At 41.8% G+C, this 24476-nt stretch overlaps 1 protein-coding gene across 1 annotated transcript; it reads right to left on the reverse strand.

The window, feature by feature from the left end:
- Positions 1 to 505: 505 nt before the first annotated feature.
- Positions 506 to 14515, reverse strand: pla2g3 (phospholipase A2 group III). The gene is made up of 7 exons (XM_015366056.2): positions 13498 to 14515; positions 11088 to 11220; positions 7235 to 7369; positions 5232 to 5812; positions 2297 to 2426; positions 1523 to 1642; positions 506 to 957 (listed from the first exon to the last, which is right to left on the reverse strand). Exons 1-7 carry the CDS (start codon positions 14066 to 14068, stop codon positions 774 to 776), a joined length of 1854 nt encoding a protein of 617 aa, XP_015221542.2. The 5' UTR covers positions 14069 to 14515; the 3' UTR covers positions 506 to 773.
- Positions 14516 to 24476: the final 9961 nt, after the last annotated feature.

Genomic DNA, 24476 nt, shown 5'->3' on the forward strand with positions numbered 1-24476 from the left:
CATGTACTCTAAAACCACGTTCCTGCCAATCAAAAAGGCCCATATCTGTAACATGTAAGCTGACCCTGGCTTTCGCACTTGGGCACCAAACACCAATGAGGAAGGAGATGACCACAGCCGGCCCGGCAGTATCTTTGGCCACAGTGCCAGTCAGGATGTACTGACCCGAGCCCACCATTCCCCCAACACCCAGCAGGGCCAGATCCGCAGTGGACAGGCACCTCTTCAGGGAGGTCTCCATCATGTCGTCCTCCAAGGTCTTGAGCCAGTGGATGTCTATTTCCTTTGGAGAGACAGTTTACAAATATATGTCCTTCTACTTCAGTAATTATGTTTTTATCTCTTTTACATCTTACAAAATGTTTTCTGATACTACCTCTGTCCATATACTGTACACACAAGTTTATATACCATTAAGAAACATTTATTAACAGCTTTTTAGTATTAATAGAAATAATTAAATTACAAAAATAAATGTATACAGTATCAATAGGTACAGTAACAGTTTGTCATATTTTACAGTGTTTTTAATAGCATTTTTATATTGGTAGCCCAAAATGCATTGTCATAGGCAAACAAGAAACTGAATAATTTGGTGGCTGTGATATTAGAATACACTTCTGTCAGTTTTGGAGAATAAACGTCCTGTTCAACTTTAATGGTAGTCTTCATTAGCCATAGCACATTTGTTTAGAACAATAAACTCTTTTTGTATATAAACACTGATGTACACTTAAAAGAAATAGCAAGTCTCTGAAGGGAAGCCAGTCTGGTCATTCTCTGAGCTTCTTGGAGTCGATGATCCTCAGACATCTGCTGTACAGTCTCCGAGGAATGGCTTTGCTCTTCGCTGGTCTTGCGCTCCGTCTCTTCACTTTGGGAGCTCCCTCGGTGATCGTCCTGCGATCTTTCAGCACACGCTTCAGGTGTGTCGCCCGTGACAGCACAGCCACGCACCTGCAGTTCACAGGGAAACAGCCCAGAATCATTAGTGACAGGCCAGGTGCCAGAATGTTACTTTAGTTAGCTTCTACATACCTGTATAAGGGGAAGGTACACATGTATCTGGGTTAGGACTGGAGAAAAGAAAGATACATTTGCCCGTGCCCTGTGCACCAAGCCCAAAATCTGTGTAGTGAAAAAGCCCACTGTTGAGAGCACCAGAAAGCAAAAAGTGATCAAAAAGTCCTCTGTGCACCGTGGACTGAGGGCACTGAACACCAGGTGTGCTGACCATTGAATGGCATGTATCGATACCACTCTCATGATATAACCAAATAATATTGCGCCAAGACAGATAGCTCAATGGGCATCTTGGACTAAGGCCACTGCCTATCGTAGCAATGCGGGAGAGGGAGGAGCTGCTTTGGGTTAGCACAGCGGGGTGTGCCACCATGCTCTGGATGAAGCGTTAGAGCAGTGCCATTATTTATTTGGCATTTTAAAAATTCAAATATTTACTGGGCCATGTACCATCGCTCTAGAGGACACATTCTCAAAAGTTGTCTAGACATAAACTGACCCTTCCTGCTTCATGCAATTTTCAGTCTGTTGTAGCTGGAAACAGGACATGGCAACATAATCAGACAGCAGAGACTCCACCGCGTTCCACTCTGACAGCCTGCCCACCCGTCTGGCCATCCTGGAAAAGCGCAAGGGATACACTCTTAGCACATACTGGACAAAACGTTATGCCGACATAGGCTGAAAGGCCAACCTTGCTGCTCTGCTTCCTTCTAACATCATAAAAGGAGCTCTGGCCAGTGCTGATTAAGGGCAGAGTTCTAGGTTTGCTTGTATGGATTCTGTGCCGAGTGAAAAACAATCTCCATAAAGAGAAAAAGAAACCTATGGAGGTCCAAAAGATATACTGTATTCCTGCTTGCTTTCTGAAAGCACATTAATTTTAACTTGTCAGGCAATTTGATCAATTGAGCACTACATAGGGATCAGGTTTGTTTTTCCATTGCTAAGAATTGAGGGCTGAGAGATTATTTCCTCTTATTTTCATTCTGTAAATTGGGAGGAGGTTCACTCACTTGTGAAGAAAATGAATGTAGTTGTCAGGTTATATATTCCAATTACAATCAAGTTAATCTTACACTTATGTAAAATTACGCATAACAATGGTTATGTTAAACTATTTTTTCCTCAGGCAGCAGTGAGTCATTTTCCCTCATTACATTACACACACTGCTGAAGAGTGACTTCAGGCTCTTGCGGTACTAACTCTATCAGACAGCAAGATCCAAACACTTCGTTCCTGCAGCTCTGGGAGCAAGCGCATGGCTCTCACCTGCGAGTGCAGTTACAGTGGTAGAGTGTCTTTGGCTCCGGATTTTTCAGGCTGAATTTCACTTCCTGGGGGCCAATTTTATACTTGCACTGGTCCAGATGCTTGTAGCAGTTGCAGCTCTGCCACTTACCTGTAGAATAATTTTTAAAAAGTCTGTTACCACTGGGACAAAAAGTTCTTAAAAAAGAAGAGTGAAGCTACTGTGACTGCTTTTTAGCATCCCAGCGATTGGTCGCTCATCTGCATCACCTGATTTTATACATGCATTTCAACAATTTCAAGAATTATGATTCACATCCACCCTCACATCTCTGGACCCTTCCAGAGTAAGGGCATGTGTGGATCCCACTGATCCAAACAAATACAGTATGTGATTCCTGTCTCTTTAACCTGGGGAGACAGAAGTGCTTTGGAACAAACCTTGGAAGATTCTGCTATTTAATGTCCAGAAGGACTGGTGCCAAAAAAAGTGCCCAACTAAAATGTAAGTTATGCATTAGCCTAAATACAGTTTCATAAGCAACATGTGTAAGGTTCAAACGAGGGTCTGGAAAGCTTTATGGATCTCCAGATACAGAGAGTATAGGAAACAGTCTAATGATATTCAATTAAGAACCAAGGCAACTATTTTCTTGTTTTCCAGATCAGAATATAAAGTATCCAATACTTTATTTTCCAAGACATTACTGTTTTCTAAATCTACTTAATTAAAAAAAAAATACTACACTTATAGTACTCTGTGCTGTTCTCTGTTCAGAAATGCTGTTCTTTTAAGTTCTTAAATAAACACGCAGGTCCAGGATAGTCACATTACATTGTCTGTGTAGTTTTGAAGGGGAACTGCAATCCCAATTTCTCAGAATGGTTATTAAATCTTGGTTACAAAATAAATGAATTGATGGTATTGGGAAATTTTACAAATTCAGAATTAAGGACAAAATGGTGAATTTAGTGAAAGTAAAGAGAGCGAGAGTGAGAGGTCATTCGAACTGTGACGTGATGTGGCCCCTCCTGCTCACTAGTCACCGTAAAGACTACTCTAATGTGATGTACGAGCAAATATGTACATGTTGTGCAGCAGGTATTTCAGTGCAGAAATGTTTCAATGTCAACATTTGATGGTTGGCAAAACTATCCCAAAGTCAAGAGCTATATTTCTGTTGGATTAAAAGAGATATATTCACCAGCCTGCTTGTTTACAATGTCATAGGGCCACACATGTCATCAGAAATTTGGTTGCATCGTTCTAAATTGCACTACAGTACATGGTGGCTGCACACAGCTGGAAATTTAAGCTGTTTTGTGATGTATATTGGAGGTTTTACATGTCACTGTGTACATTTTAGATTCATTGTGGTTTGAACAGCACTCATCGGTGCCGATTCTTTCTAATCCGGGAATATAAAAGTAGCGTTGCGGTTCCCGTTAGGTACAGTATATAAGACTTTACTCATATGACAGTCCCAATGTGTTGGGCTGTAACATGACATACTTTCATTTGACCCGTAAAAATCTCCACTCTGTAGGAATCTTAAAGTGCTGAACTGCTGCAGCTGCTGACATGTGAGGTCTAAGAGTGGGTGACTGTAGCTTTTCATGGCCCTTGGGAAAATTCTTCTGCTTGACACTTAAAATAGATTAATACTGGAGACTGACTTCAGGCTGAATTCTGAGTCCATCCTAGTAAAATATTTGTATGGAATTCAGGTGTGTAACCTTGGGAATTTAAATAACATAAGGCTTACTGTTCAATTACTGCTTTCCTGAAGGGGCAGCCAAAAGCATGAGTTTATGTTGTCAAACTGGGATCAAGAGGCATCTCTGTAGTCATTTTGAATCTGTCTCTTTAAAGGTGCATACCACCTCAAACAGAACTATCATCCCCCTTCATCTGAATCTGCTTTGTTCTCTCATTCTTTTAATTTAACATTTCTCATACTGCAGTGGACATAGTAATCAGCAATGTTTTCAGAGTTTATTGAACACAGATTCTAGATTGATAGATCAATTAGGAAATTGCCCCTTAATTGTATTCCCTGTCTGAAGTTCCCTGGAGTATTTGATTCGGCAGGAACAACACTGGCATCTTCTGCCGGAGCAGGCTTCGTATATCAGATATCGTATAACAGCCTGATAAAGAAGGTCGTAACACGTAACACATTGAGAATTTGCATTAGGAATACAGGTAACCACAGCAAAAACATTTCCAAGAAATAATTGATGTTTACCACTTTGAAAGAGAATTACATAGGTTTGTTTGAATTTTTGATTGGGGTTATTTGTTTAGACTATTTTGCTATGTATAAATGCAGTACTGTATGTATTAGTGAAGAATAACAGTGGTAAAGACTTACATCCTACCATAAAATCCAAGCTGTAAAAACTGAGAGACTCTCAAGCAGTGAACGGATGGCAATATTTAGCTCCCATGAGTGACTGCATGAAGCAGGGGGATAACTGTACATTCATAAGTGATGCGGAAGAGAGAAGCAGGCCCTCAGCATTTTGTGTCATCTGAATGACAGAACAGAATCGAGTTCAGCTGCTTCTTCAAGATAACACCACAGTGAGACAGCGGTGAAGCAGAGGCTCTGCGCTACATCTGAACTGTCTGGAGGAACCTCTGTCCCTACTGCCAGCATCCTTCTTGTTCACAACAACCAATAGACCCAAATAACCATGGACTTTTCTCATTTGTTGAGGACCACAAACAGAATGGGAGGACTTTGAATTGGCAGTACAGTGTAATGTTATCTGCTGAAACTGTGCTTAACAGCCCGGAGGACTACAGTTATTTGTTAATATAATCACTGACACCTATTAAATAAACTTTATAGGAACGAAAAATTGTCAGCATTATACACTTCGTGAGATCTACTCATAACCTAACTCTCCTGAGTTGCAGTAAAGACTCCCTTCCATCTCCTCTACTTACGTCTTTCTCTCACATCTTGCACTGGTTCAGGGTGATTGAGGGCAGCTCCTCCAGGCCGGGGGTGGCTGGGTGAAGCCCAGGGATTAAGAGTAGGCAAGGCATTCTCGAACCCCTGCTCCAAAGGCAAGCCGCCCCCGCTGGAGAGCGTGGAGGTGGGGGCAGGCCCTCCTGCGTCATCCGCGCGCGGAGCCGACGGGGTGCCTGCGGCGGCCGGCGGTCTCCCCGGCCTCCTGCACGCAGGGAGAGGCGGCTCCGGCTGGACAGCCTTACTCCGCTTGCTGCCCTTCGGCCGGGCGCCGTCTCGCTCTTTGTCGGTCACCGCGTTGAGGTCGCCCACGGTTTTGCTCTTGTGCCTGTGTTTCGGCCTGCATTTCCTGGCAGGCTGGGGTCTGCCAGCCGGCTTGCCGGTTGTGGTGTTGCCTGCAGGGGGAGCTGGTGTGCTGGTGCTGTTGCCATGGACACCAGACCCCCTGGCCTGCGGCCACCAGCCCATGTGCTGCTCCTCCTCCGCCGGGTGTGTAGAATTGTACGCTACCGACTTCTGAAAGGTGGCGAATGGGGCGATCTTTGACGACTTACACCTGCCAATTGATAAAAGTGTCATTAGTGTTTAGAAGCTTGTTGAACATTTTGTATGAATGAGAATCATCTGAAAGGGTCTCTAATGTAGGGACCTCCAGCCCTGTTACTGGAGAGCCCCTGTCCGACAGGTTCCATAGGTCTACATTACATCACCAGTTTATCCAGGTATGGAACGATTGCCATTGTGATCAATTAAACAGAAGATTTGTTAATTAAGTAATTTATTGATCATTTGGGATTAAAATCGAAATACTGTATAAAACCTCATGAACCAGAGTTCTGTTTATTAAAAACGATTACTTGACTGAATTACTGTATCAGTATCTAATCTTTAAAAACAGGTGACCTACTGTATAAGAATAACTGCACTGGAGCTAATGAATTTGAACAGTGAGCTCCACAGATGTGGTTTGCATTCAAGATGTTTGACCATGATGTCTTTGGTAGAGAAAGAAGACCTAATTCAGCAGATCTTACATTACTTTACATACTTTGTGAAGCTGCTGATGACAGCCTATGTATGACCATATTGTAGCTTCTAAAACAGTTCTATAGCTTTTAACAGTTTATGTTATAGCCATCCATATCTTAATATCAATAAGACACCTATGAAGTGCAGACACTCCAGGAGTAACAGATTACTGCAGATGAAAGATTTCCACCCAGAGAGGGGGCAGCTGTGCCTGTTGTCGAGAGAAATAGGGGGGTGTCTAAGGGGAAGCCACAGGGACTCCATCAAGCCAACGCCAAACAAGTTAAAGCAAGTACTGAAACTGGAGCTTGATGTCATAGAATTGTTGAGGGCTTTTTCTGCATTATTCAGATATATTTACTGTATTATGCCAGGTTTGATTCCTTCCACTTTTTGAAAGTACTTTTATTAGAGCAGTGTTAAATATTTTCAATATATCAATTCTGAGTTATTTTCGTAATTCACAACACGAAATTAACCTAGATGCTCTTTTCTCCTGTTTTGATAGAGCAGTTTAATAACAGAGGAAACGTTAAGGCTGTCCTGGAGGCACTTGGAGCAAGCAGGCTATCTGTCTCCTGAGCGGTTCTCAGGCCTTTTGACCACAGATCCTTCCACCTCCTATAGGGTTCCACTCTAATCCCATAGATCTCCAAAGGCCTGACCCCAGCATTTGTGGATGTTTGGTACGATCAATCCATTGTGGAAAAGGTGATTCACTAGTATCTTTCAGGAAAAATTCAGATGAAGTCCCAAGATCCATAATCTACTCAAATCAAAAATGAAAAGGAAGATGGGTCGAAAAGACACCTGCAGTCTGCAATCATCCTTGTCCTCTCGGCTTAAGCCAAGTTCCTGCATTCACAGGATACCAGTAAACAGGAAACTGCAGTTCTGGGCAGACAGAAACTGTCTACAGATTTCCATCATACGAGCGTCTTTGACTCACCCGCCCCACCAGTACATCTGGACGCACTGCAGCTTGGGCTCAAACACAAAGCACGGGACCTTCAGGACATTGAAGAAGCCGTAACCCACCAAGTTGGAGACAGTGTCGTTCACGCCCAGCAGGCACTGCCTGAACCTGCAGAGACGAGGAGCAGAGAGCATGAGAAAAGATCAAATACACGGGAGTCCGATCTGAACAGGCTTCCAATTGAAATGTGTCACTTGGGTGTGTAGCTGGCAAACTTTCATTTAAAAAAAACTCCCCAAGACGAAAAAGCCATTACAAATTTAGAAACTAAAGCATGAGTGTGTTCTTTCCAGCCTGTCCACATAAAAATAATATGGAAAGTGAAACATATTGGTTTTTATTCTACCATGGGACAAGCTACCATTCACAAACCTTATTTATATTAAAAATAAAAATAATATTCCTAAAATTATAACATTGACAGCATTTTATGTACATGCCAGATGTTCACTTTAAAAAAACTAGCTAAGTAAGCAGTGCTGAAGATTACAATGCCAATTACAATCCTTGTGTTCAGTTGCAAGGGGGGTGGAAGGTAAAGGTATCTTCATGTATACAGTAAAACATATTTAACAAACACGGTATAAATTGTTGTATAAAGTACTGAAAATATTTTAAAAGGTTTCACATATGTGAATGTTTTTAACAGCAATCTATAATTTCACACAAAATGTGTTCAGTATTATTTTGACAGCCATTAGACTTACATTACTTGTGGAACTAACCCTTTTCATGTATTGACCTAATTCTGCTCTTGTTGGAGACATTATTATGACATGACATGTTAAATTATTAAAACCTTCAACAACCACAGAACACAGTATAAAAAGGCACAGAGAGAAAGGGAAAGACAGAGAAACAGAAGGAGACAGAAACTGAGAAGACGCAGAGAGAAGAAGGGACACCATCACCCTCCTCTTCATTAAAAAGTTCTGCCACATGAGCCACAGGACCTTGTTCTGATCTGTCTTGGAGATAAAACTTGCTGTTCTATTTATTTTTTAAAATGATCACTTTTTGTACCGTGAAATCCTCAGACTAAAAACGTTCTCTCCTAATTTGATGACATATGTTTAGAATAGGAATATTAATTCCCATCTGCTTTGGAGCATCCACATTGAAGGGAGAATTAGATCTGAGTTATATCCAGTTAGTAGGATGCAGGGTATTCTTTGTATTGCCTGTGAAGGTGTTGTGGGGTGATTTCAGTTTACAGGGTAAAAAGTCTGTGTTTGGGGGGCTGTAGGCTGTAGGCTGTTGATTTTAATGTGTTGATCATGAGACTGATTTGTACATACAGTATGTGTAATGATTTAATGTTGAGTGTGATGTAGTTACAGTATGTTATTGTCTTGCTAATAAATGTGTGTCTGTCCTGTCGTATGTCCTATAAACATTGTTGTAGGCCGGAACCAAGCATGAAGAGCAGAAGAAAGACTAGCAAGTGGATCAAATGCATGCATCCATGAAAAGTGATGATTAAGGGCTCAGCTGGAATGAAAACAAACAGAATAGTGCTCCCACAGGAGCAGCACTGAGAACCACTGTGCTCGGGTAATTTGAGAGAATGAACTAGCTTAAGGCTACAGCAGCAGCATCGCTCATGAGATCAGAACCCAAATAAGTAATTTAGTAATTAAGTCCAAATTTATTTTATTTTCATTTCTATTTATTTGTATTTTATTTCCCTAACATAATCTGTGCATCTTTCCAAGAGATTAACAGATTATTTACAGAGCATATTCAATTAAACATCTTTACTTCCTGAACATGAACTGATGAATATACCAGAAATCTGACCATGATTTACACTACAGTCATTATGTAACCACTCAAATTCTTTTCATATTTCACATATGACTCACATGTGCCAACACTACCCAAGCTTGCAGTTTCCTAAATCAGCCTCGAAGTTGCACTGAACAAAAGACCCTCCATGCTGGATCCACAAAACTCCACGAAGACAAGCTTTTGACACTTTTAGGAGTACAAGGCATGAGATTTGCCTACTTTTTCCATATACAGCACTATAAACCAGCCCAGTCTTGTGGTAGGCGGTGGGTTAGGAAATATTTCCACTGTCACATTTTAAAGTGCCTCAGATAACGTGTGGGTAGGGTATTTCCACTGCCTTTTCTTTGTTTTGGCTATACTGTAGATATGACCCCCCATAGTTCAAGTGCAGTTTCCTTTTAGTGTTTAACAGGTCACGTGCACACGTTTGCTGTGTTCAGAGCAAAAGTATGGGTGGTATTTTGTAGGGAAAATGAACTTTTTTATATTTGAAATATTTGTTTTAATCTTGATTACAAAAAGAACCACTGCTGCATCGCATCTCTTAAAATCTATACTAGTTTGTTATTGAGTAACATAACATCAGAATACCCATTAAAGGTTGTTCTTTATTTAAAGAAAATTAATTTAATATGGCAAGATACTTTTTCTGCTTAATTACAAACCACAGGTGTGAAATAGGGCCACCCAAATACAATGGACTGTTCCAGTGTTAATTCAAAGATTTACTTGGAATTGATGGAGTTCTTTCATATACCAATAAAACAAACATTCGTGTTTTTTAATACTGCCCTTAGAAAGTTATACTGTAACTATTTATCACTGTAGTTCAGGTGGGTAGCTGCGTCAGCATGCGTAGGCTGCAAAGGAACAAGTAATAGGTTTATTCCATGCTGAAAAAAAGAAGAAAGAGAACACAACGTTTCGGCCGTGGAGCCTTCTTCAGGTGTCACACCTGAAGAAGGCTCCACGGCCGAAACGTTGTGTTCTCTTTCTTCTTTTTTTCAGCATGGAATAAACCTATTACTATTTATCACTGTATGAGAAGTGTTCATACATCATGGAATTCACATTGAAGACCTGTGAAGTAATCACGTATTCCACCTTGAATTAGCGGTGAAAAGCTCCTTATTTATGAAGAGAGTCCGGAGCTCTGTTTGCCCCGATGGGGTTGAGGTGCAATACAGTGTTTTGTAAACTGGGGCTGAGCCTCAGGCACAAAACCCAACTCAGCTACACCTGGAAGAACACAGGAGAAGCCGGACAATACGAGACTGTGCACGCCCGCTCTCTTAATCTCACCTCCCTTCCCACTAAAAATCTGACAACAGCTTTTATCCTCTCATACTTTGTTCACATATGCTACAAGATATCATGTTTAATTTAATATATGTAACTTACAAGAGGCAGAAATCAGTTATTCTTTTTCCTTGCATCTCACACCTGAGAGAAAGTGAGTACAGTAAGGTATAGTACTACACCTCAACTATATTCATTTACACGGCCAAAGAATTAAGTGTCCACAGACTGCACCGAATGCATTAACAGATTCTGACAACATTTCCTGAATTTACTCTTCATAGGTAAAAATGAACGACCACATCAGGTGAATGTCGACCAGGAAAGACTTGACTTTTGAAGAGTACTGTTGCTTGATTAGGCAACATTGCATGAAATGTGACGTATAGTAACTGTTGAATGGAAGGTCCCTGGCAACCAAGGACTTGCTAAAGTAATAGCAGTGCTTTCCAAAAGCAGTGCTGATTTACACATGATGAAAGAAAACTGAGCCTCACACAGCACATACTAACAATATGTAAGACTACTGAAAGGTTAATGATCTGTCTTGCTGGCAAAGCTCCCTTCTGAATTCTGATTCAGCAGAATTTGACCATTTGCACTGATTACAAACGCTGCTGTGTCTAGTCAGGTACTGCATAAAATCAGTAATAGTTTCAACTGGACTGGCATTTATGTGCTCAACCTCAAGTCCTTTCCGGCCGCTTATTTCAAATCTTAAAGACCACCTTACCTTCGGTCGCACTCACAGTGCGATACAGTGAAGAGATTGTGGTTGAAGACGCCGAAGTTGATCTGGAACGAGGATATTGTGTTCTCACATTGGTCATGCTCTCGACAGCACGTGTCAGTTTCCTCGAAGACTCCTGTGGAGGAGGAACAGCTCTCAGGAAAATGAAAACCTTATTTTTGAGAGTGCTATGTGCATGTGGTTGATTGAGAACTGCACATTTTCAACTGATCTTAACATAAATACAACACAAATAAACATTAGGTTTCCCTACTGTTCATATTTTATACCTATACAAGGCAATAGCTTGAATCTCTGGTAACATTGGAACAGCCACTTTGAGCAAATGCCTACAGTACGTACTGCAGAGGCAATACAAGTACAGTACTTTAGATGTCATAAATAAACGTTTAGCTTGGATCTGTCTGAACATCAGCAGTCATGCTTTTAAATACATTCCTTCAACCTGATCCAATAAGGAAGGCTAACATTCTGTGTTCAACAGCGCATCAATCACCCACACTAGGAAACTTGACATCTAGTGTGATAATGGAATTTTAGGGGCAGATTTTGTATATACTGTATATACAGTTATACAGCATGTACAGTATAGCATTGACAATTTTGGGTCCAAATATCAGGTATTTCCTAGTTCCCATATACTGTATAATTTCTGGCAGTCAAAAGCATGAGGTAACCTCAGTCCTTCTGGAACTCCTGTAAAAAGGAACGCTCTACACTGCACATATAATCTATTTACACATGGAAGGAACACTAGTTTATTTCACGCAGTTTATTTACTCACTGAAACTGCTACCACTTGAAGCTGAGTCTACCTGCGCTTCACAGTCGTAAGGCTGCAGTAACTTTTAGAATCACAAGGGGAGCCACCTGACAATCTAGGACAGAAAAGCAGAAAACTGGGGCTCTCGAGCGTCTGAACCACCCCTTTGATGGAACCTGCGCTTGCTCAGAGTACAGCTGGAGCTCTTTCACCCAGGCGTCGCTAGATTGTACTGGGGTTGTATCGCGAGCCGACAGTGGCTGGATTTGCAGAAGGCGTGGCGCACACGGTAGGGTGGAAACCAGTAACAGGTCGGGCATACAGGTGAGAGAGGCAGCACTCCCCCATCAGAGCTAGCTCTCCGCTCATCTGCTCAGCTGCTGGGTGATGAATGGTACTCCAGAACAGGGGCTCCCTGTCCTGGTCCTTATGGCCAGCACACCTGTCGCTGTTTGTTGAAGCCGAGCTCTCAGTTACACAATTGAAACCTAAAATGACTCAGTTCAAAGTTCAATAGCACTGATTGACTGTTTCAACTCTTGTGCATGTTGGTCTTTTACCTATCGTACCTCATAAGGAAAATTCAGTTTTGAGTTTAGCAAAGAACTTACGGCTTCAATTAGGTAATTAAACTCAGCAGGAATGAAAACCAGCAGATATGTGGTCTTCCAGTTCCAAGGTTGGGAAAACTTATTAAATAGGTTATAGGGTAAGCTTTAAAGTAGACTGGAGAAGAAAATTCAACCATCCTGAATACACTGTGAACGACTGTTTAAACTCTCAAATTAGACAGTGGTAGCATTTTATGTAGCGGTAATTCTGTGCCAGGGGAATATATGAAGTGAATATACAGTATTCAGTTCATATGTACTAAATAGGATGTAGAAACAGTATGAAACAGACAGAAAATGGATGGATGAAAGAGTGCATTAAAATGGCAACAAAATACATTTTCTGTTGCTTTTACTACCCATATGTTGCTTTAACACCAATATCAGCCAAATTGGCAAGTCCAGCTCTAGCTAACAACTCCAGAAAGCCTTACTATTTAAAGTTAACATTGAGAGCTTGCTGCATTGAGTAAATGTGATAACAAAACTTATCCATCCATCATTTTCTAACCACTGTATCCGATTCAGGTTTGCCAGAGAGCCACAGTCTATCCTGGCAAGCAACAGGCACAAGGCAGGGTACATCCTGGACAGGACGCCAGTCCATCACACAGCAAGCAGACACACACACACACACACAGCAGGGGCAATTTTACAGAAGCCAGTTAACCACCCAGCATGTCTTTGGACTGTGGGAGGATACAGTAGCACCCGGAGGAAACCCACGCAAACATGGGGAGAACATACAAACTCCACACAGATAGCACCCAACATCTGGAATTGAACCCAGGGCTCCAGTGGCGCTAACCACTGAGCCACTGTGCAGCCCTACAAAATTTGTTTTTACTTGAAATCATTTGTTTGCATAATTGATACAATTTGATCAATATCCTGTGGGTTGTAAAAACTTAGTTGTTCAACCCCCTGTACAATGGGTATCCCCGCAATATTGTTAGTGTGTTATCGTTCAGCTCCTCTCTAACGTGTCTAGGGAGATAAAAGCGACATAGCAGCCTACCTAAATCTCCATAGGTCGCGGCACTTGTCCCGGTGCCACACCAGAGAGTCCCAGGTATAAACCACCCTCGTTTCTTCCTTCGTGGCGTTTCACTTGGTGAAGAAGCCGCCGTGTGCCCTTGTTTTAAAGTCTCCAGATCCCGCTTCGCTCGCTGAGCAGAATTCCCTCCAACGTCCATTACAGGCTTTGTCACACACGGACTGCCTGGTCCAAACAGAAGGCTAGTATCGATGCGAGGATCGGGGATACTGGAGAAGTTGCTTCTGCCTTCTGCCCTGCAGAGAGACCAGTAGCTGTCGGTAAGAGTCTTGTCCCCGCTAGCAGCGCAATCCGCCAGCCGCTGGCCCTCGGTCCAGGTGCTCTGATAAAGCAGCAGTGAGCCGAAGTGAGTCCGTCTCAGGAAGCTGTAATACATGTGCCCCGGTCTAGAGGCACTTCTGCGGATCAGGTAGCAAAAATCTAGGCTTTCTCCCGCAGTTTCGGAACGTATAACATCGTCCTCTGCAAACACTACCGAAACGCTCCCGAATACCACAAATAAGGCAAGTAATAGCTCGCTTCTGATTTGCATTTCAGTCAACAAACAGGATGGTATGACCCTTTCTTATTAACTTATGTAAACTTTTTTTAACAGAAAAACGCCTTTGTTTTGAAATGTCGACAATATTTTAAAAATTAAACCAAGTGCATTAATTTCTACACGCAATTACTTATTGTATTTAAACTATTCTATGGCGAAAGTATAATTTGCTCATCATTTTCTACTGCACTATTACTTAATTAGCAATGAACAATCGTAAGTAAAGTAGACGAGTGCTTGCAAATCACAAATAAATGTTTAAGTTAAAAATAATTCCTCTATCATACACGAGAGTTCCTGATCTCTAGAATGCTTTGAACCCCAAGCGTAGGCGCTAAGTAGAAAACCGCCGCATCTAAATCTCAGCCACTTAATCCATTCGCTGTCTAAACTGTACTGGCAGGTTTGAGAAAGAGCGCGCAGGTGGCGTGAGCACCTGGCCGGCTTCCCGTCGCGGTGGGAGGGGCGCGCTAGTGCCAACCCTGCGGTATGAGGTGATGTGGGAACTTTAAACCTGAGCTGCGTCCAGATGCGCCTATTGGGCGAGATGAGACACACGCACACACACACCCTTGTCCCCCAGCAATTACAATAACCGAAAGAACTGCGGTGAGAGAAAGCGTTAACATCTTCCAGGGTATGAGAAGAATGTCAAGGAAACTGGTCGTACTACGGAAAACCGAAGAAAATATTTTGATCTAGAAATGTTCTGTTTCCCTTAAATGTGGTTGCTATACCATGCTTTTACCTTTGTTTTACTTTGCTATATTGTACTTTACCGTGTGTCTACTTTAGGTTACTACAATAAGCTTTTTAGAAGAACAGTACCTGTTTTTGATCAATACCGATCCATTTATTTGTCAATAATATACCTACATAACTAAACCAATAGAATACATGTAATTATTTCTTAAGTATTATGAAGACGAATATTCTGGGTTTTTTTTGTAATTTATGCAAATAAAAGCTATTCCTCACAACTCTGAAGGGGCCACAATCACTAGTAGGTATTTGTGGAATCAAAATTGTGGCGCACAGTGATAAAATGATCTTAAAATTAAATTTCAGAATACTGACCTCAAAATCAAACAGACCCAGTCTACTTAAAATATTGATGACAAAGTCTTCATGAATCCTTAATTCTGCATTTGAAGTTTCGCGAGGTTTCATCTTTGATCTGACACTAATTAAAAGTTTTGCTGTTCCAGTCACAGTAGTGCCCATAAGCAGGTCCTGTGGCCGCCTATACGAACTGGCAATGTGCTCAGACCCCTCTCCCTGCACAGGCTGCCGCACACACAGAGGTCAGCACAAGACAGAGTGCAACAATTGAAGTTCTATTCTAGTGTGCTATTTAGAAAACAACCACTATGAAGTATCACTGCACACACACCAGGACAAACAAACATTTAATAGCCCAGAACCATTTACCCAGAAGACGAAGACAGAAAAATAGTCCCATACAGTACTCATTGAAGAATCCAGGCACGTAGAGTATTTCTCCATCACATTCCTTCTGCCAAGCTGAAGGCCGAAAGAAAGACGGAAACACATCAGGGCTGCTTGAGGAACCGACTGTGAGCCAATGTCCAGATGTCAGGGTGCACTCTCCTCCCTTCCTTTGTGCCCAGTCCTCCTCTCCTCCCTGTCCCATGTCCTGCCTCAGCCTGCTCGGCACCCCCACACAGCTAAGGAAGTCTAGGAAAACAGTGTACCCCTCAATATGTGATGACTCCATCATCTGCTGTACACTGAACTGTCTGCCATTACATGCATACCTGAAGGAAACACAGCCCACGCCACTGCCCTACTCCCACTCCTACTGGTCTGGGGACGAGCCCCATCTTGATGAATTTGCACTTCACTAGTTTCCCTCCCTACACATGTGACGTTGTACTGCTGTTACGTTCTCTCGCTGTCCCCAGTTCCAGATGATCACCTGTTTCCATTTGATTGCTCTGCAGCTGCAATTCGCAGACTGGTACGGGATTGAAACTGATTCTGACACACTTTAAAGAAGGGACATTTTTTAAAAGATCGAATGAAGGAAGTCCTTTAATGAAGGGACTGATTCGCTTTTCAAGTTGCCCAACTGGAAAGAAAGCCAGAGGCTCAGGGCACCCCAGGGCAGGGTTTGAGAAGTGCTGCCGGCATTGCCTCCGTATCAGTGCTCCGATGCAGAAGGGCGTGGGTCAGGCAGGTGTGGAATTGAAAACGAGGGACTCTCACCTACAGTGGAACAGATGGGAAGGGCTGCAGACTAAAAAACACCAGGGCTCCCCAGTCCTGCCCCTGGAGGGCCGGTGAGGTTGCTTTCAAAGTCTCTTTAAGTCTCTAGGAGCAGCAGCGTTAAACTCTTCTATTTAAGCCAATAATGAATTGATTTAGGTAATGAAGAGCTCAGCTAGACTAAAAATTTGTAAAGACACTGGCCTTCCAGGAGCAGTGTGGGAGATCCCTGATGTGTTGATCAATGATAATAAGTATGGGCAGTGTGGTGGATCTGTGGCTAAGGACCTGCGCCTGTGGCTGCAAGGTTGACAGTTTGTATCCTGCGGCCAGCAGAGGAATCCTACTGTGTTGGGCCCCTGAGCGAGGCCCTTAACCTCAACTGCTCCAGGGGCACCATATAAATATAAATAAAAAAGAGAAGCTGACCCCAAGCTTCTCTCCCTGTCTTTGTGTCTCATGCAGAGCAAGCTGGGGTATGCGAAAAGACAAATTCCTAATACAAGAAATTGTATATGGCTAATACAGTACATGTAAATAAAATAGCCTTAACACCCTATGTACTGTATATGACCTGATTCTGAACTGCAAATTCTGGAGGGTGTACTGTCTTCTGGGTTTTATTCCATTGAAAATGCTCACAATTCACCAAACCGGGTAATTGGTTTAAGGCCTGCTCAGGGTGGAGGTCCAGAAAGTGAGTCTGGGAGCCTGCTGTATGGGGGGGTGTTCTCTGTCTGTCGCCATGGCTAGTGAAATGAGTTCAGTATTTCCTGGACCGGGCTGCCTCCTGGGAGTCCGCTGAACTTGCGCCAGTACACACATCCTAAGCAGCAATAACCGGGTGTGCTGTGTGCGTTCCTCACCACTAGACCGCACTGCACACCGTGACACATACTGGACTTCTCCCACTAGTCATTCAGCTCACAGAATTCAGCACCTTTCATTACTGCTTACAGTTATTGCATAACTGAATGATTCAACTTGATTAAATAATTGTGAAGCTCTGATTGAAGGAGGTGTTGGCAATCTATGAAGCTCACTCACTAAGTCTTCTCATAAGTATGTTTTTTTTAAACAATAGCCATTGTTTATTTAAAAGATGTTTGTGTTTTTTATGGACAACAGTATGAATCACTATTGAGGTTAATATTTATAATTCATTATTTAAAATATTTTATGAGTTCTGTAGAGAAGTTTAATATCTTTTATCACATTAGGTGTTGAATATACTGCATGTAAACACTATATAGATCAGGGATCCCCAACCCTGGTTAAGGAGAGCACCAGTCTATCTGTTTCTAAAGGTCACCATTAAATCATCAGTTTCTAATGATGTGGAACAATTCCACAATGAACAATTGAACAGGTGATTTGTTAAATTGAGTATTTTAGAGATTATGTAAAACATAAATCCAAGTAATCTGCAGCTCTCAAGGACCAGAGCTGTCTCTTAATTTAACAGATTATTTGCTTGATTCATCAATAGTTTACAGATATTGCCAGCCTTTAAAACAGGTGACCTATAAAGCTAACAAGATCAAGTTGGAGTGTGTATTTAAACCCCGAACAGAAAGGTCACAAACAAGAAAAGACTGTTCAGTTTGATAGTTCATTGATTCAAGGATCTCATCCAGACATTTCTTGAAAGGGACCAAGGTACTGTATGTCTTCAACAGCAGGGGGGGCTTGTTCCAGACTCTGGTGACCCAATTCAGGAGCTGCACTGATATGCTAGAAAATCAGAAGGAAGATTCAAACTTACACATCTTTAAGCAGTTCTGTTTAGTTCACAATGTTGCCTTTAGCTACTGAGATACAGTATCTCTTCTGTTAGTAAAGTCAGCACTTTAAAACTACATGAATCAAAAGCAGCATTTAATAATAAAACTACATTAATCAAAAGCAGCATTTAATATGCATCATCCTGGCCCACACACAGTTTGAGAATGAGATTGCGTACAGGATGAAATATTTCCTGAGTGCACTGCCATTACCCCTTGGGTCATAGAGACATCTCCCAGATGGGAGTGGTGTGAAATCACAGCACAGCTGGAGTGCCACACACCCCATTATTCTCTTATCGTTCTTTAACTGATTCGTAGAAAAGAGTTTAAATTGTTCTGTCAGACCTGAAGTGCTATCTGTGTGGAGATTGTATTTTCTCCCTGTGTTTGTGTGTCACCCAGTCACTTCCTCCCACTTCCTCCCTGAAAAAAGTCAAGTATTGACTTCAACAACATGGCTGGGAAACTTCTTCCATACCCCCATAACCCTCTGGGTAAATGAATGCCTCTTGTTCATGTTTTAAATGCACTTCCAATGTTTCACTGTTGATTGTGAAGAGATAACCTGGGTTGACAATGTCAGTGTGTCTGAGGGTATTGAATGGTGGCATCAGGTCCCATCATGATCTTCTCTGTTCAAGACTAAAAATGTTCAGTTCCTTCAGCCTGACAGGGTAGGACATTGCCTCAGTCCCAGAGTGTGGTTGCTCTTCTTTGAACATATCGTAGAACAGCAATATTTTTTCTGTTTTGTTGTGACCACATTTTTACACAATATTTTAATATCCTTACTTGTGCATTACACAATTTAACACAACACCCCTTGATTGGAGTTCTCTGCTTTTAATTCAGTACTGTATACTAATATTTTGTTTGCTTTTGAGTCTCCGTGCTCATTGTGTAGCAGTTGTATATCTTGTGTCAATAGGAACACACGTCTTTTTCATAAGTTGTCTTTTCAATTTCAGTGTTTCCAATTTTGTATTTATAATGCATGTCTATGAATTAGGAAGCTTTGGCAATGAGTTCATGTGTTTTGATAAAGCTTTAAAATATAGATGCTTGGGTACACCTCTATCAGAAGTGCTTTTACTGAACTGCCTGTTACTGAGATACACAGTGAACAGGTATTATCTGTCAGTACTGTATCGACTAGATTGTATTTATCTTCTATTCTTATCTTGGTGATAAGATATCAATATTGTATTAAGCAGACAGCAAGAGTTTCAAACTCCAATGTGCACTGTACGTGTTAAGTGCTATATATAACTCAAGACCATATGAGGTTAATTTGACAATACAGATCTCTGATATGTGAAGAGCAGAAAACTTTACAAGTAAAGGACAGCTGCACAGCCAAGCAACCATGCAGAAGTCACAGAGCTGCAGAGATGTCGCTGAGGTGGAGACGGCACTGAGGGCAAACCAAGTGGGATGGTCAGGCAGGCATGAAGCCATAGCGCTGGAGGAGGTTCAGAGTCGGACAGTCCAGCTCAAGCACAGGGCTCTGTAAACAAAGCCAGGTGGTCAAAAGAACAAAACAAGGTCAGGAATCCAAAGATAAGCCCTGGAGACAAAGTTAGGGACCAAGTTCGGGAAAAGCGAAGCTCAGAGCCCAAACTCTGTAACAGAACCCAAAGCAGAGTCTGAGCAGCCCTTAAATATTTCCAAATCACCTGGACAGGCGAGATAGTGATTGCCTCCAGGTGATTTAGGTCTCCTCTCAAGTGGTCTATGGCAACAGTCTCTGAGAGACTGGTGGGTGGAGAATAGAGCAGCAGCCAGCAGCCTGACAATGTGGAATTCATTTTTCTATGGCTTTTCTTTGAAGTTTTGTGATTCTTTCTGGTCAAAATGATCACAATTGTTAATGCCGGTGAACAGGCTTTTGCAGGGTGGTGCTCTCCCTAAAACAATGAGAACTGTCTTAATGCATTACTCACACAGACCAATTTGCCAGTCAAATGCTGGGTTTCAAATAGTTGGCAAAGTGGTAGATTATAAGTCTTTGTGAAAGTGAATGTACTTTCTAACGTCACCAAACCAGATCAAACTTGTTTCATAAAACATATACCCATTTAAAGAAAGTACATGTAGATTTGCACATATAGATGATTACAACTGACAAACAAGACTTCCCACTTTCATGTCATCTTTGAATGTCTAATTATTTTTTTCATAGGGTGGTGTGTGGGAATCTCTTTTGTCTGTGGAAGAAGAATTTTAGGCAGGATTCTCACCACTCTGCCAGGATGTCATCTGCAAATCCCAACATTTCAGGTGCTATGTCAGTAATTCTCACAGAACTCCACTGGGCATGTAGCTCTTTTGATGATCCCCTCTCAGGGAAGTCTGTACAGCCTGGTTTCATTGTTCTTCCGATACCACTGTCCTTAACTCCCTATCGTCACCAGGCACTGATTACAAAAATAATTAGGCACCAGTTATACAGCTGACTCACTCCATGTCATCTCATCAAGCCCTCCTTCATTAATCACTCTTCACTGATATGACCAGACACTGGAGTCTCCTGCCTATCTCACTCAATCACAGCACTCATTTCTGTAGTCTTTCTTTTCTCGTATAGTCATTTCTACTCTGCTGTCTCAGCTCTTTGCTTTCACCCTTCACTGCAGCCGCTGATCCTAACAGGCCAGGGAGGCCTCTCACTCTTCATGGGTGCAGGTTTTGTTCTTGTTTTCACGCTCCCCCCCCTCCCCCCCAGACTGAGCTCCAGCTCCGCTATCCAGACTCCTTTAACTCTCGGCCGGGGGGCAGAATACGCTCTACCTTGCCAGGCAAATCCCTGCTCCTCTGGATGAAAAAGCCTCCTGCCAGCCCTGACTCAGCTGGCCAAAGCTGCTCCCCAGCAGCACGTCAACCCCCTGAAGTCTGGCCAACAGACTGCCCCATACAGTCCACATGTCCAGCACTTGTGCTCCCCCTCAGGACATCTTAAGCAAGATGTTCTCAAGTATCCCTCACTCTGAGCCCCACAAACCCCTAAGTCAGCTCAACCTGTTACTACGGGTAACTTCCTCCAGAGTGCTCAGGTCTTTCAGGTAAACTCAGACCTTATCCTTAATAATGGTAGAGGCAGTTTTCAGGTGGGCGAAACTAAGCAGCTATTCTCTATAAGCCCATTATTAAAAATGTAATCTAGGCAAAGTCTAATATCTAATTAGGATCTAATATAATTTTTAAAATAATGGATTCTTTTTGTGTATCCCTGAGAAAAGAACAGGAAAATGTGTGACCTGGGGTCTCTCCAGGATAAATATTACAAATAATATCTTAATTTAATGATTATTATAATTATTCTTTAAATTTTTTATTTAAATAAAAAAGTAGGTTGTGAGCAGTCTGTGGAAAGGTAATATTCTGTATTGCACATTGCTAACAAGATTAATCTTATCCCTCTTAATCCTTACAGTCGATTCTAAGATAACTCAAGACAGATGTGCACAAAAGCCTGCCCAGTCGCACTATACATACAGTAGTTATATATAGAGTTATGCATCTTGTGTAAGTTTGACACATAAACCTTGTGGGTAGTTTACTTGATCTTACAAACACACTAAACAGATCACAATCTGCTGACTGATCAAGGTGCCACTTATGTGTTAACCCCCAAATAATTTTGCATCCAGTCTCAAAACAGATTGTCAGTTTGTTAATGTGTGCCTAAAATCGTGTACAAAGTCTTTGAAGGTTCAGTCCATCTTCGAGATTTGACATGTATTCATCCCAGAACTTGGTACTGTTTACATTAGGCATAGGTGACATATGCAAGGTGGCCCTCAAGAAAATGATCTGTTCTGTGGGAGACTGCTGAGAGCAGACTGCTGAGAGCAGACTGCCAGAGAGGAATGCTTTACTCAGAACTCTATATGGCACAGAGCATGAAAGTATTTTCACTCCTTTTTAACTTGGTCATTGCAAAGGTGCAGCTATAAATCTGACCCCTTTTTTTAGCTTTTATGATTTCCACTTCTCTTGCATGTGTATGTTTTTTTCTAGATAAACAGAATATGTAAAATACATGATGCTGCAGTGTGTTGTAACACTGACTCATGTTAATTTTTTGACTGGCATTTCTCTTCTCACTTCCTGTGCTTTAGTGATTTCAGGTTTGGTCTTTAGAACTTGTCTCATTGGCACTGCTTTTTCAAGAGTGTGGCTTTCAGATTTTGTAGTGGCTTTTTGATTTTTCCTGGGGTCCTGTAAAGATTGCGTTGCACATCTCTGTTACAGCAGAGTCAGATCCGTTTTCCTGTGATCCCAGTCACAATCCAGTTGTGCTGTAAATCTGAGCCTGGGTCTTTGTTAATATTGCTCTGAGAAGGAGATCCTATGTCTGTAATATAAGAACATAAGAAAAAATACAAACGTGAGAAGGTTATTTGGCCCATCTTGCTCCTTGGGTTTCCAATTCCTTAGTATTCCAGGAATCCTACAAGATGGTTCTTAAAGAATGTCATGCTGAGTTTGTTTCAGTTTGTTGCACACAGTATACATTTTACATTATGTTGTTTTATTGATACTTTTTATGAAGTAGAATACTATTTTAGTATTATATTATTATTATTATTATTATTATATGACATCAGACAGGGTCTAGAGTATGTGACCACTGTGGGGTGCAATGTAATTCATACCATTGTCATGCATAATTTGCACCAGGTTGCATATCTTGTTTTGCTGGATTTTGTTCCATTCGTGTTCGAATGGAACCTTCGTATTCGAGTCGTGTCAGGCATGTTCTTTGGTCTCTTACATACCACATATTGTCCCAGCTCATTCCACAAACGGTCATCTCAAGTCTGAGATAATAAGCATCCACAGTACAATTTCTAACTTCTCATCTCATGAGAAATCCATCCATCCATGATACATAAGAAGTATACTGCTCGAATGATGTTACATCAGGATGTGCCTGCGGGACATACAGAAAATGAGGCCCCAGAATCTGATCAATGCAGTACCATGGAGTCAGGTAGCCATCAATCACAAGCAGTGGAGCTGTAATGACAAGAAGAATAGCCTCCTGCCTACATCATTACACTTGCACCTGCTACAAATTAGGGTGGTCTACACAAACCTGCCTAGAGGGGCAAGTCCAAATTAGGTCCAGCCTACAGCACAACATGGGTACAAAGGTATTCTCTTTATGTGCACGGCACCAATGTTTGTTTCTGTGATGTTTTTCTTGATTTTCCCCTTCTTGACATTCAACGTGTGAAATCACCTCATCACCTGGGCCCAATCATCTGCCTCGTTAACGAGAATGTAGCAGTCATGCTGTATCTACGCGAGGTGACTCAGTACTTGAGAAAGTCAAAGGCTGCTTTGGTTGTCACAGTCCATCATGAATAATAAATTCACCATAAACACTTCATCAATATCCCAAACCTATATCCTCATTCTTCTAAAAACATACACCAATCCATGGAATATAATGTTTGCACTTTAATTAAAAAAAGTCTGAAGAGTCCCTGTCTACACTCTGTACTGACGTTACCCCTTTTTGCTCATTCCTTGCTTCCTTCCTTATTACAGTGTGGTGTCTTGTGATAACTCATATCGCACACAACAAGGAGGAAAACATTAAAGGCTTCCAGTAGCCATAAAGAAGCAATAACCTTTCCTCCAGCTGGACACAAATAGCATAGGCACTGCATCTGTAATGTTTAATTACAGCAGAATTATCCAAAGTCCAGAGTGCACGATGGCGTGTCTGGAGAGGAACTGAGAGATCCTTTTCTCATTTTCTGGCCAGAGCGACACTCTAACCATCTCCTGACTGTCACAAAGTTTTCTTCCATGTCACCACTTTGCAGGGCACACAAGGGCAGCTCATTCTTTAAAGTTAACTCTTTCTTCCCAGGGTAGGAAACCTGAGGTTTATGGTGGAAAATCTCTGTTGTCCTCTGGTATCTGAGTGCATATCCCTTCTGCCTCAAAAGAGAGATACACTCAAAACTTTGTATTCTTTCTGCCACAAAACTGACATACTGTATACTTTTCATGTGCCCAATGGGCAAAACTGACACCCCATCTTTTTATTTATGCATACAATCATACAAATATCACAACAATCGAAACTAAGACTTGATTGACCTTGGGGTATCGGAATAAGGGAGAACATTGAAAATAGCTCGCCCTGACAAGATTGCACAGCACATGATCACAAATCTCCCAGAAGAAACCCTACCCCACCTACCAGATAGTGTGCAGGTCCCATATTGGTCTCATCTGCCTCAGAATTCAAGGGACGACTAATAAATGATGTAAGATTTCCTTCCTTATATAATTCTGCTTATTGTACTGAATAATCGTACTGACAGCATTGTGATACTTCACTGAATTTTCAAAGCAAGTGC

This window comes from Lepisosteus oculatus, chromosome 22 (genome assembly GCF_040954835.1).
Source record: "Lepisosteus oculatus isolate fLepOcu1 chromosome 22, fLepOcu1.hap2, whole genome shotgun sequence".
Taxonomy (NCBI): Eukaryota; Metazoa; Chordata; class Actinopteri; order Semionotiformes; family Lepisosteidae; genus Lepisosteus; species Lepisosteus oculatus.

What these genes read in the sequence shown, in the direction of transcription:
- pla2g3 (XM_015366056.2), bottom strand. Translation starts at nt 14,068, where the DNA reads ATGCAAATCAGAAGCGAGCTATTACTTGCCTTATTTGTGGTATTCGGG. An exon ending in CAGATGTACTGGTGGGGCGG is followed by an intron (nt 5,813 to 7,234) that starts GTGAGTCAAAGA and finishes ATCAATTGGCAG; the next exon opens with GTGTAAGTCGTCAAAGATCG. An exon ending in CACTGTAACTGCACTCGCAG is followed by an intron (nt 1,643 to 2,296) that starts GTGAGAGCCATG and finishes GCGCTTTTCCAG; the next exon opens with GATGGCCAGACGGGTGGGCA.